This window comes from Pristiophorus japonicus, chromosome 13, assembly GCF_044704955.1.
Source record: "Pristiophorus japonicus isolate sPriJap1 chromosome 13, sPriJap1.hap1, whole genome shotgun sequence".
Lineage (NCBI taxonomy): Eukaryota > Metazoa > Chordata > Chondrichthyes > Pristiophoridae > Pristiophorus > Pristiophorus japonicus.
Window position 1 is genome coordinate 55322508 of NC_091989.1, and position 14503 is coordinate 55337010.

General features: G+C 40.0%; 1 protein-coding gene across 6 annotated transcripts in view; it reads left to right on the forward strand.

The window, feature by feature from the left end:
• The window catches only part of LOC139278577 (ATP-binding cassette sub-family D member 2), a 165167-nt gene that overhangs the window by 46645 nt on the left and 104019 nt on the right, over positions 1–14503 (forward strand). For all 6 annotated transcript variants that reach the window (XM_070897503.1, XM_070897501.1, XM_070897502.1 and 3 more), the window contains 2 exons: positions 3213–3337; positions 7588–7756. In XM_070897503.1, the coding sequence (XP_070753604.1) occupies positions 3213–3337; positions 7588–7756 (294 nt within the window). The remainder of the gene's footprint in view (positions 1–3212; positions 3338–7587; positions 7757–14503) is intronic.

The window sequence follows — 14503 nt, forward strand, 5'->3', positions numbered from 1 at the left end:
TTCTGTAGTCTGGAAATGTAGATAAGTGCTGAATGAATGAACTCAGTCCAGTTCATTATTGTGACATAATTCTGATAACATTATCAAACAGAAATCTTGAAAATGAAGTAACTTTTAAGAAAAGTCTATTAAGGTTATGGATTGGCATTTTAAAACAAAATTTATTTAATATCAGATATTCTGTTTCACTTTAACATTTTTAATAAATTTAGTGAAAGGAGAATCAGTTATTTTCTTGTCTCCAAATTAATCTTGTTGCATTCTAACTAGGAGTTTAAGGAATCTGTAAATACTATTTGATGGTTTAAACATCTAGCCAAAGAAAACAAAGAATGATTTTGCACTGAACCAAATTAAAGATTGATGTTCAATTTATCAACTTCTTGTTCTTGAATTGTGTAGTTCTTTTTAAAAACCTATTGCTCTATTATATTTAGTATAATTATAGTCACTGGTTTATTTTAGTTCCTCTGGGCTAATTTGGATCTTTTGTCTTTCAGCTTATGTTCGAGTTCAAAAATTGTTGATCTTAGTACTGAATCAGTATTAATAATGTTCGAAGGAGTTTGGATCCTTACACCGTTTTTGTCTAAAACACATTGTTTTGACTAGAAGTCCTCTGACCAAAAATGTTAGTGATTTTGGGGTCTAGAGTTCCAAATAGATACAAATGGGTTGAAATTGGAGGTGCGGTATTTAGCAAATGTGTTAATGTTTCATCGCACAATTTCAAACCAAAGTCTGCTATAAATGAAATTGAGTCACATTCCATTTCTTTCATTTGAATAATGTATAATTTGATCAAGGTATTTACTCTTCCAGTGTTTAACCTGAACTCCTTAAAAAATATTTTAGCAAGAGATTAGTTTTATGACATAACAGCTCATCATTTCACATTTATCATTATAGCTCCACGTTTTAAGAGATTTTGTAACATCATGATTTATTAGTCTGTTATGTAACAACTCTTATCACGTGCCAAAGTTAAGGCACATTAATGTGTTATAAACATCGAGGGATTAAAAGTGACAAGTACATTATTTTAATTAGTTACTCATTCATTTAGAACTCTAACGTGTGAAGGGTCAGTGCTCTTACGATGGAAAGAATGCACTTTCCGACCCATTTGTGTCCACTCACTTTCCCTCACACTGCTCTCCTGCCTTTTTCACTCCTGGCAAGGATCAGCTCCAAAAAGTGCAGAAAATTTCCCTCAATTCTTGTGGAGAAATTGCTTTTCTCTCTTGCTAAATCTGATTTTTTTTAAACTTTCGCAATTTAATTTTCTAGTGGCTCATAGATGGCCACACTCCTTACGCTTTGCTCAAATTTCTTACTTGTAAATAACTTTAAAATTGTGTGGTTGGGTTTTTCTAACAATTCCCCTTCACACAGATGCTCTTCTTCCTCCCTTCCCCAGTTCAGAGGCACTCTTTTCACCACCTTCCCTTCCTGCTACACCTCTTCCCCGCCCCCCCCTCCATCCAGCTCACTGAGGTACTCTTCTTCCAAATTCATAGCGGCAGAGTTTTCTCTTTCTCTTCCCCACTCTCACCCACCTGAGAGGTTCTCCTCTTTCACCACATCTTTCCAATTAATTGAGGCACTCTTCTCCTCTTCCCTTCCCTGTCCCCTTCCCATTCATGGAAACATTCTTTCTCTCCCCCGCACACCAATTTGGCTCTTACCTTAACTTCTGGTTCCTAATTGATGCTGTTTTACTCCAGGATCCAATAGCAACAAAGTTGGATCACCCAAGCAAAACAGTAGGAATTTCAAGGGGTGACTTGGAAGGCAAAGACTTACGAAGGGGGATCAGAATTTTAATGGATTTCATTGGAAAAGTGATTTTAAAGTGACCTGTCTTGCAGAGGCAAACATACATTTTGGTTTTAATGGCTTCCTGATCTGGATGTAGCCTGAGGCCCACTATTTGTGCAGCCTGCATCTAAAACATTGAAATATTCTTTGCATTCAAGTTTTTTTCTAACCATAAATAAACCATTATTGAACCATTCTGAATTTTTACACCTCGCCTTTTTACATGCTACTTCAAATATATAAATAGATACAACACTGGTAGTCACTCGGATTGCAGAATAATGGCTGCAGTTTGGGTCAGTCAGCAGAGCCATTGGCTCTTGGCGAACTGAAACTTTAACTGTCTGTTTAGGAGAGAGCTCGTGTTTGCCTGAATATATGCATGTACATAATTATCTTCTAAAAGTTAGAAATATAATGATTAGAGAGGGGAAAATTCCCACTCTGTAAACAATTAAGTTAAGATCAGTTACATTTATTAAGTGTCCAAGATGCTAAAACCAAAGTGGTGGGAATTTATTTCTCCCCTCCTAAGAAGTCTCTCTTTATTTTGCCCTGGAGTCCGATCAGCCCCCTATCCAGGGTTTACACCTCCAGTTTAAAGTTGGTGCAAAACTGAAATGCTTCGCCCCTACAGTAAACTTGCAGTATAAATGCAACCTCAAAGGAGCATAGAATTTTATTTAGATAGGTGGTCTTTTGTAGTCAACAGAAGCATGTTCCTTTTTTCTGGTGTTTTATAAAATTTAGATTGAGGATTTTTCATATTGGTGTGTTTGTCAGTGGTTTCAGTTTAAATTAGAATCCCCAAGTACAACAACAAAACAGAAGAATATAAGTTATATTATCTGTATTTTTGGTGGAGACACATGTACAGTGACATTTAATAAAAGTCAGTACTGTGAAAAACATTGATTTTGATGTAATCATTGTTTTAATTATTCAATGTGCATCTATTGGTATTACATTAAATGGAGAATAACTTCTCTCCCAGGATCTACTGTGTTTCTCAATATGCTTAAGGTTTTCTAATGTAAAATATGGATTACGGCTAACTCTGCTGTACAGCTGTAGGACAATACGTTATGTTTTTGAGGGGAGGGAAGCAAATAATCTTGTTACTTAGTGTTTATGCATTGAAAATTAAAACGTTGAAAGAAATATCAGGAAATCACAAAAAAATAACTGACTAAAACAGATCCAGTTTTCTCCGGTTAAAACCAACTGGATCATCAGAGAGCAGCAAAACTTCATACTTGTATAGTATCAGTACACAATTGCAGTGCTGCTATTTTCAGTACAAGGGAAAATACATATTCAGAGCAGATATGATTAAAACAATCCTGTTCCATGGAGTATAATTTAATATGTATACTTATATTTTTTTCAAGAGTCAGAAGATGGTCACAAGCAAGTAAGTTTGGTTAGTGAACGAACAGAAGCTTTCACCACTGCACGAAATCTGCTGGCTGCTGGAGCTGATGCGATTGAAAGAATTATGTCTTCATACAAAGAGGTATTGTGCAGCACAGGAATAGAAATGAAATTACAGTCTACTTCCACAATGAAGTACAGTTAATGTAGGTGGCTTTAATCATGTTTTTAAAAAATATTAAACAGTAGTGTAGTCTCATCATCATAGGCAGTCCCTCAAAATCGAGGAAGACTTGCTTCCACTCTAAAAGTGAGTTCTCAGGTGACTGTACAGTCCAATAAGGGAATTACAGTCTCTGTCACAGGTGAGACAGACAGTCGTTGAAGGAAAAGGTGGGTGGGGAGTCTGGTTTGCCGCACGCTCCTTCCACTGTCTGTGCACAGTTTCTGCATGCTCTCGGCAACGCGACTCCGAGGTCAGCGCCTTCCCGGATGCTCTTCCTCCACTTAGGGCGGTCTTGGGCCAGGGATTCCCAGGTGCCGGTGGGGATGTTGCACTTTTATCAAGGAGGCTTTGAGAGTGTCCTTGAAACATTTCCTCTGTCCACCTGGGGCTCGCTTGCCGTGTCGGAGTTCCGAGTAGAGCGTTTGCTTTGGGAGTCTCGTGTCGGGCATGCGGACGATGTGGTCCACCCAATAGAACTGGTCGAGTGTGGCCAGTGCTTCGATGCTGGGAATGTTGGCCTGATCGAGAACACTGATGTTGGTGCGTCTATCCTCCCAGTGGATTTGCAGGATCTTGCGGAGGCAGTGCTGGTAGTACTTCTCCAGCACTTTGAGGTGGCTACTGTATATGGTCCACGTCGCTGAGCTATATAGGAGGGTGGGTATCACTACTACTCGTAGACCATAAACTTGGTGCCAGATTTGAGGTCCTGGTCTTCAAACATTCTCTTCCTCAGGCAACTGAAGGTGGCGCTGGCACGCTGGAGTTGGTGTTGGACTTCGCCGTCTGTCTACCCTTGCTGATAGTAGGTCCTGAGGTATGGAAAATGGTCTACGTTGTCCAAGGCTGCGCCGTAGATCTTGATGACCGGGGGGACAGTGCTGTGTGGCGGGGTCAGGTTGGTGCAGGACCTTTGTCTTCGTGTAAGGCCCTTACTTCCAAATGCCTCGTTGAAGGTGTTGACGATGACTTGGAGTTCGGCCTCTGTGCGCAGAAGCAAGCGTCGTCCGCGACTGTAGTTCGATGACAGAGGTTGGGACGACCTTGGATCTAGCCTGGAGGCGACGAAAGTTGAACAGGTTCCCATTGGTTCTATAGTTTAGTTCCACTCCAGCGGAGAGCTTGTTGAGAGTGAAATGGAGCATTGCAGTGAGGGAGATCGAGAAGAGTGTTGGCGCGATGACTCAGCCCTGCTTGACCCCGGTCCGGACATGGATTGGGTCTGTGGTAGATCCATTGGTCATACGTAATTAATACATACATACATAATACATAATAGTCTACACAATTGTTAAATTGAAATTTAGTACAAAAAGCAGTGTTTCAAGGAGAATCTAGTCTTTCAGAAAAAATGAGGGAAGCTCACTTTCCTGATTTGTAGTTACATTAACATTACAGTCCCCACGCGTACTAACAGGATTCGCATATTATTTGCGGTGGCTGGTGTAATGAAGATAGTTTTTTTTAAAAGCACAGGGAATTCCATGTTAATTTCATCGTCAGTCTTGTTTATACACAAGTCTGCTAACATGTAGGACAATTTGTTAAAAAAGCACGAGGGAATCATTATCATCATCCATCGACTTTCTGCTCTGTCTGTTTAAATGCCTGTGTAATGATCCAAACTGGAGACCGAGATAGTGGTCTGGTCATTTTCACCTGTAGTGTTGTAGACCTGAACGGGCTGAATTACACAGCAGTCTTGTCAGTTTCCAGTATTGGATGAGCAGAAAATTTCCTCCAATCAAATATTGGGAGGACCGAAGCCATTGTCTTCGGTACCCCCCACAAACTCTGTTCCCTAGCCACTGACTCCGTCACTCTCCCTGGCAACTGTCTGAGGCTGAATCAGGCTGTTCGCAACCTTGGCATCCTATTTGACCCGGAGCTGAACTTCCAAACCTTTTCCTCTACATCACCAAGAATGCCAACATCTCCCATCTCCACTCCTGCCTCAGCTCATCTGCTGCTGAAACCTGCATCCAAGTCTTTGTTACCACCAGACTCGACTATTCCAATACTCTCCAGGCCGGCCTCCCACCTTGCACCTCCATAAACTTGTGCTCATTCAAAACTCTGCTGCCCATATCCTAACTTGTGTCCAGTTCCGCTCATCCATCACACTTGTACCCGCTGACCTATATTGGTTTCCAGTCCAGCAATGTCTCGATTTTTAAAATTTTCCTCCTTCGTTTTCATCCAGCTACCTGGGCCCTTAGCTCTGCAATTTCATCCCTAAACCTCTCCACCTCTCCTCCTTTAAGATGCTCCTTAAAACCCAGCTCTTTAACCAAGCTGTCCTAATATCTCTATGTGGCTCAGTGTCAAATTTTGTTTGGTAATCGCTCCTGTGAAGTGCCTTGGGACAATTTACTATGTTAGAGGCACTATATAAATGCAAGTTGTTGTTTCACCTGAAGGTGGAGGGAATTAATGATATCTAATCGAACTTTTAAAAAATGCGAACAACTGCTTGAATTGCTCAAAATAGTCGATGTGCTTATGGTTTAAGCGGTGCCATTGTAAATGGCACATATGGCAATTGCAAATGGTTAGCACAATTTGGCTGACATATACGGCTGTCTGGGATAAGTGGGGACAGTGTAAGTGGTGGGGACTGTACTTCATTACAGCAGCATAAAAGTTTCACTACTACTATACTAGTCTGTACAAATACACAAAAAGGATTGGAAAAGACCATCCAGTCCATCAAACCCACCTCATCCAGATACTGGCCAGCTTTGTTTTGTACACCTTGAACCCACTCCCCTAGTTGTGCAATCTCCGAGAAAAGACAAAAAAAAAGGTCAATTTAAAAAAGAAATCTTCAGAAAATTATTTCAAACTAAGCTCCAGGTAATCACGGTAATCCATAAATGCTTCTTATCGCAGCTAACTCACAATGTGTCTTCTATCACTGGAAATGCCCTCCTCTCGCAGGAACATATATAGCTCTCTTTTGAAGGATTGCAGAGAATCCATACTCATTGCTTGCTTAAGTAATTTGTTCCAGAAGACAAATGCCCACTGTGAAAATAAATATCTAACCTGAATCTTTTCCTCAGCATTTTGTACACATGACCCCCAAGTCCTATCATCTCAAATAGCCTATTCAACAACATAGAATCTAATCTTTTCATAATTTTAACAACTTTTATCAGATTTCTGCTAAGCTTATGTTTCGCTAATGAAAATAGCCCCCATTCCATGAGCTATTCTGAACACAAAGAGCCCTTGGACAGGGTATAATTTTGGTTGCTCATCTTTATTATGGATGCATTAAGTGAGTTAATAGGTTATGAAGCTTATTGGAGGATTATTTATCATCTGCTTATGCTGACATTTTTTTTGTCACTGAACTCTTAATCATGACAAAGTACTTTCACCTGCTGCTGTTTAGAGGCTAATTATTTTTTCCTCCAACATGGCCCATCTTCTCTAGTCGTGATTGTTGCATTATTTTGATGCTTCCACAAAATGTCAGGTGTTTCTAATTGCTTTTAAGATTTTCTATCCAGGATGGAAGACAATTATACAGCTGGGGGAAAAAACTTGTATTTGAATATGGGGAGTTCAGTACATATTGTTTTTTAAAGACGTACTGTGGTATCACTATCTATAATTAGAACAGATGAGCATAAATAGTGCTTTAGGATCTGTTATGAGCTGTTTACATGAATGCTTACCATACTTGAATTATCAATAGCAATTCCCTGTCTAAAGTGTTGTGCATTATTGTATCCCTCTGTGTTCCATTTATTTAGCGCCTTGGGACGTTTTACTACATTAAAAGCGCTATGTAAATGCTTGTTGTATGAACACTGCCAGTCTCAGAAATAACCTTAATTTAGCATTTCAGCTTTGGAAATGTGACTGTTGTACAAGCATGACTCCCAGCATTCCCTGCAGTGCACTTTGGGATTAATTTATGAACCAAATTTATTTGAATTTTATGAATATTGACGAGGAAAACGATTGTGTGTTTTAAAAAAATTTTTACTTTTCGCCAACTGGGGGACTTGGTATCTCATCATGAAAATTGTGAATCCAGGCACACAAAACACATGGTTTAGTAAATCATAAGCTGTATTTTAAGGATTTACTGTTTTGTATCCAAACCAGAGAGTGGCTGTGTTGATTCTTTTCCTTTTTCAAAAATTTGTTAGGTCACTGAATTGGCAGGCTACACAGCTCGAGTGCATAACATGTTTTCCGTTTTTGATGAAGTTCAGAGAGGAATATATAAGAGATCCACAATCAATCAGGAAATTGAAACTGACTGCAACAAAGTAACTAAATGTGGATTACACATTGAAGGTCCTTTGGAACGTAAAGGTAATTGGTTGTAAATGACCATAGGATTCAAATAAAAAATTAGGTTTTAGTTCTGTGTTAGTAATTTAAAATTTGTAAATACCCTGTAGTATAATTTAATATATAACTCTTAAATGATCATTGCTAATCAGGATGTATTTTTTGCAACTGTTAATCGTAGTTTGCTGTTGAATGGTGACCTTGAGTTTTGGCTCTAAAGCCTCTAGTAAATGTCTCAGTCATTCAGCATACTTTCCATGCTAGTTTCAGTAAACAATTATAGCATGGCCCATTGGTTGGAACTATGTGAATGCAAACACTGTTTTAAAGGAATGGTTACTGAAGCACTGTCACCTCATTATCCTTATAATCTAAAATGTTTGTGTTCTCAGTTATTCCAATTAAACATTTTGCTTATGACAATCGGATAAAAGGTTTATTACTATGTGGTTTACATTGAATTGACTTATTTTAAAATTATTCAAATGTAATGGAACGTTTCAGCCTTTCACAGTTGATTTAATTAAAAATAATAGGCTAAATACAATATGAATGTATTTTTCAAGTTTATGCGTCTGCCAAGAAATGCACAAGTGATCAAGTTACAGATTTCACCAATTTACGAATTTGGAAAATGTAAAATTCAGTGAATTGTATAATTGAAAATCAGTAGAAGTGGACAATGCAGTTGTGTTAGAGCAAGGTTAGAGCAATGACTGAGCTCCTTGTCTCGTCATTTTGCTCTGGGAGGCACCAACCGTATAAACTCTGATATCTTTTTAAATATTTCAAAAAGTTAAATATCAAAAAACTTTAACTGCATTTGAAAGAAGCTGCCATCACAAAAAATTAGAGTTGCATAGCTAAGAGTCAGTTTGGTGCATAAAGTAATACCAAAATTGCACATTTGAGTAACTGCAGTCCTGCACGGCTGCAATTGGTGTTCATTGCACATATTAAATTTAAACTAGGTGTGACGTGTTCAGTGATTACTGAGACAAGCTATAATTTCCTTATTCGGTATCAACTTTGGCTCTGTGGTAGCAGTCTCATCTGAGTCAGAAGGTCATGAGTTCAAGACCCACTGTGGATTTGAGCATGTAACCTAGGCTGATACTCCAGTACAATACCGAGGGAGCGTTGCATTTTTCAAGGTGCTGTCTTTCAGACCAGATGTTAAACCAATCTACCATCTGCCTATTAAAGCAGATGTAAAAGATCATATTGTACCGTTTGAAGAAGAGCAGAACTGTCCCCAATCAGCATTCCTTCCTCAACCAAGCATTGTAAAGCACTTTGAGATGTTCTGAGGACATGGCAAGGTGTTACATGTGTCCGTCCTTGCAATTGCCTAGGTTCCAAACTGCTTCACTGAGGGATTGTGGGCAGATGCCTCGGCTTCACAGCCTTAAAGTTTCAAAGTAATTTGCAATCATAAGCAACAATTAATTGGTTTCCCACATGTTTTAAAAATTTGGTCGGTCCTTCCAAAATTTACACTGATCATTTGGGTTGCTGCAGATGAAAACTGTTATTCATTCTGACTATAGAAAGATGATGGAATTACCAAATAATATGACTTTGTTTTGCTGACTCATCATGTATGAGTATAGACAGTGAGTGTCAGCAGACTGTTAGACAAATTGAGAATAGTGGGCACAGCATCACACACAAGCTTGGACATCCCCAGATCACTGCAACTGTGCACATTACATTAGGAGCCCCTGGACAATGTTCAGAAGCAACAACTCTCTTTTTTTCAGTTGCTCCCTAGCCCAGCAGTTTACTGCAGTATATTTTCCTGCAACAGCAGCCCTTACAGGTGGCGGTGTGTCCGTAGCAGGATGGGGTACTCATCTGCATGGAATTGGGCCCAGGAGAATGGACAATAGAACAGTCCATCTGGCACACCAATAATTGGATCTAAGGGTAGCTTCGTAATACAGTGAAATCTGTAAATTAGAGACACCCAAGTGACTTGCATCAGATGTCCTTTATTTGCAGTTGTCCTTATTAAAATGATCATTTTGTACTGTGTATGTACAGTAAACCGGATGGGCCAAATATCGCGGGATTGGCTGTGTCTCCTGCAGCATTCCTTTTTTCGCTCTAACCTGGGATCATTCTGGAGCCCTGTCAGTTGGATGTGATTTCAGTTCTATTTTCAATTCGTTGGGTTTCCCAGTTCACTGCTATCCTGGGTCCTGTTCCATTGAGGGAGGGATGTCCTGATTCTGGAATCTGCTATTTTGGTAGCCTGTACTGTTGTGCAAGAAGTTCCAAGAACCAGGAGGCTATCTATGAGCAAACGAAGAAGGGAAACTGAGAAATCACAGCACAGGAGGAGGCATTCAGCCCTCATGCATTGGCACTCTCTCCTGTAACCCCCAGATTCTTTTAGATTCCTTTTCAGATATATATCCCCTTCCCTTTCATATTAAATATTAGTCTGTACCTTAATAGCCACGTGATGAAGGATCCCATGGTCTAATAGCCCCGAGTTTAAGAACCCTTGTCCTCCCTTCCCCCTTGGTTCTTCCACTTTACTGGCTGCTTTTCTATCAGTGCTGCTCCCACTCCATGTTGTTGCTGCTGTTCCTGTCTCTGCAGAGAACGATGATGGTGATCACTGCATGCCCATCGCTTGAGCCCCAATTTCCCAACTCCTAGCCCCCTTCTCTTCCCTTTCTTCATCTCAAGACCCCATTCCCCAGACTCCATCTCTCCCTAAGATCCCATTCCCCAGACTGTATCTCTCCCCGAGCCCCCATTCCCCATCTCTTCCCCCTGAGCGACACCCCCTCCTCGAATGCTGAGACCCGCTACTCATATCAGACCTCCTCCTGGATGTCGACACCCACAACTCCCGACTTTCCAGTCCGATCCCAACTGTGCTCCACGTGGTTGCGACTCCCTGTGGCAGTGGTCGTGTGATCTTACCAAGTGAGAGGTGGGGTGAGTGCCCACTGCGACGAGAAATTTAATGCTATGATCGCCTCCTAAATAATCTAGAGACATCACCCTGAAGACACATTTTGGAAGAGTAGTGGTCATTCCAGTGCTGTTCCTGGCTTTTCTGGAATGGGGTCAAAGCTGTCCAAGCATTCAATCCCGGAGATAGAGGGGTTTCGCTGCTGCTGTGAATGCTGGGTAAAAAGATCCCCATTCCACAAATGCTGCTTTTTTTCCCCACCCATTGCTGCCTCGCCTGTGTGTCCTGTATTTTCAGTTAGAAACAGACTTGATGCAGTGAAGGCTGTACGTAGTTTGTAATTTGCGAGTGTCCGAGGTTTCAAAGTGCAGCTTGTATCTATTATAACGTAAGTTACTTGGGACAGTCAGTATATGTCCGCTTTTTGGGAGTGTCCAATTATACAGGTTTTACTGTACTTCCAGACCATAGTCTGGGGTAAGACCTTGAAGTAAAAGTTTTAATGAAATTATTAAAAGTCTCGAAAGATCATTTTTGGGGTAAACTTATTGATCCGTTCAGGCCGAAAACTAGAAGCGGCAGCACAGCTGCCGAGTGGGAGTACAATTTCCTGCTGCCTCACAACTGGACACAAAGCCAAGGAGTTGGTTAACAGACACTTGTGTGGATAAGGGGAGCAGTGGTTGGTAGAGCAGCCACTAGAAGCAGTAATGGCTGAGAATGGGCCCACTTCCAACCCTGGGAGCAGTGGTAACCAGGAACGGTCCCCTAGCTGAACAGGGCAACAGCAGTAGCAGGAAACCTGAAGTCGCGGTGCGATGGACCGATGAGTGTGGAAAGAAATTGTTCTCATATATACAGCAAATAAATGATTTAGTACTTGCAGGGGAAATGTGTTTTAATAAATAATAAAAGCAAGTCAGAAATATAAATGTTTTAAGCAAACTTGCGTGCCTGGAGAAATAATTTGGAAAAGATTCAAAATGGTGTCCAAGTTGGGAAAAGCAGTTCAGCAATTTGGCTCACAGCCACCCAATGTGTAATTACAACAATTTACTGGGGAAATCCATTATTCATATGGACATAGGCATTTCTTAATAGAATAAGTTGCTACAAAAAGTGTTACAAAAACTTAAGAGGAAGTCAAGTGGTGCAGATAGGAAGTAAGTGCAGACGTAAGATTTTTTTAATAAGATATAGACATACTTGTTATATGTACATATGTTACATACACAAATTAATTTCAAAAATCAATTTATTGTAACTCCCATTCCCTTTATTCTTAAACCTCCACAATTATATAAAAGGCTTTCAGTATATTTCACTTTATTTTTCAATTAAATTCATTGCACTTGAATTTCTGTATAATTTGTCTATTGTTTACTCTCTTACTTTTAATCAGCTTGGCTTTAATTCCCAGCAGCGTCTAAAATATACCAGCACAATAGATTCTGCATTCTCCAGCTCACAGTACAACAAACTGTACAAATAAGACTTCTGTAAGAACATTCTATTTTTTATGACCAATCTATAGAATTTCTGATCAAAGGAAAATGTTGTTCAGCAAGCTTAGGTGCTTATCAGGATTCAACATAATTTCTCTGAAAAGGATTTTGTTTGGAAATAATAGATTCTCTGTCATCAGTTTGTACAAAGTTAAACAGTTACCTTTGGTCCAATTTTCATTAAAAGAAGGAAGAAAGATTGTTCAGCATATTTGTTGAGCTTGTGAATTACAGTCTTGCAAAGCCAATTGTTTGCCATTAAAGGCATGTAGATTACACAGAAACTTAATTAGCAGCTCTCATTTTGACTTTCATGAAGTACCAGAATTCTAAACTGATGTAGAAAAAAAATACTGATTTTAATCATTTCGGAGTTGTGTATAGACCACTAAATAGTAGTAGTGAGGTTGGGAACAGCATCAAACAGGAAATAAGAGATGTGTGCAATAAAGGTACAGCAGTAATCATGGGCGACTTTAATCTACATATAGATTGGGCTGACCTAACTGGTAGCAATGCGGTGGAGGAGGATTTCCTGGAGTGTATTAGGGATGCTTTTCTCTACCAATATATCGAGGAACCAACCAGAGAGCTGGCCATCCTAGACTGGGTGATGTGTAATGAGAAGAGACTAATTAGCAATCTTGTTGTGCGAGGCCCTTTGGGGAAAAGTGACCATAATATGGTAGAATTCCTTATTAAGATGGAGAATGACGAAGTTAATTCAGAAACTAGGGTCATGAACTTAAGGAAAGGTAACTTTGACGGTATGAGGCGTGTATTGGCTAGAATAGACTGGCCGAGGATACTTAAAGGGTTGACGGTGGATAAGCAATGGCAAACATTTAAAGATCGCATGGATGGACTTCAGCAATTGTACATCCCTGTCCAGAGTAAAAATAAAACTGGGAAGGTGGCTCAACCATGGGTAACAAGGGAAATTAAGGATAGTGTTAAAACCAAGGAAGAGGCATATAAATTGGCTAGAAAAAGCAACAAACCTGAGGACTGGGAGAAATTTAGAATTCAACAGAGGAGGACTAAGGGTTTAATTAAGAAGGGGAAAATAGAGTATGCGAGGAAGCGTGCAGGGAACTCAAAAACTGACTGCAGAAGCTTATATAAATATGTGAAGAGAAAAAGATTAGTAAAGACAAACGTAGGTCCCTTGCAGTCGGATTCAGGTGAATTTATAATGTGGGTCTAGCGAGAATGAGGAACTGAAAGATATCCTTATTAGGCGGGAAATTGTGTTAGGGAAATTGATGGGATTAAAGGCCGATAAATCCCCGGGTCCTGATAATCTGCATCCCAGAGTACTTAAGGAAGTGGCCCTAGAAATAGTGGATGCATTGGTGATCATTTTCCAACAATCTATCGACTCTGGATCAGTTCCTATGGACTGGAGGGTAGCTAATGTAACGCCACTTTTTTAAAAAAAGGAGGGAGAGTGAAAGCGGGTAATTATAGACCAGTTAGCCTGACATCAGTAGCGGGGAAAATGTTGGAATCAATCATTAAGGATGAAATATCAGCCCATATGGAAAGCAGTGACAGGATCGGACAGAGTCAGCATGGATTTATGAAAGGGAAATCATGTTTGACGAATCTTCTAGAATTTTTTGAGGATGTAACTAGTAGAGTGGACAAGGGAGAACCAGTGGATGTGGTGTATTTTGACTTTCAAAAGGCTTTTGACAAGGTCCATCACAAGAGATTGGTGTACAAAATCAAAGCGCATGGTATTGGGGGTAATGTACTGACGTGGATAGAGAACTGGTTGGCAGACATGAAGCAGAGAGTCGGAATAAACGGGTCCTTTTCAGAATGACAGGCAGTTACTAGTGGGGTGCCACAGGGCTCAGTGCTGGGACCCTAGCTCTTTACAATATACATTAACGATTTGGATGATGGAATAGAGTGTAATATCTCCAAGTTTGTGGATGACACTAAACTGGGTGGCGGTGTGAGCTGTGAGGAGGACGCTAAGAGAGTTGTTGATGCCAGTTCATTGGATATATTCAAGAGGGAGTTAGATATGGCCCTTACGGTTAAGGAGATCAAGGGGTATGGAGAGAAAGCAGGAAAGGGGTACTGAAGGAATGATCAGCCATGATCTTATTGAATGGCGGTGTATGCTCGAAGGGCCGAATGGCCTACTCCTGCACCTATTTTCTATGTTTCTATGAATGCAAAGCTTTCTAAAGAGCTCATGGAGGGTAATTTATACATAAAATAATTATAATTCTTATAAAATTTGAATAATAAATGAAAATCTTTGAAGAACCATTTGAAACCATTAAATGCTGGAAATACTCAGCAGGTCAGCAT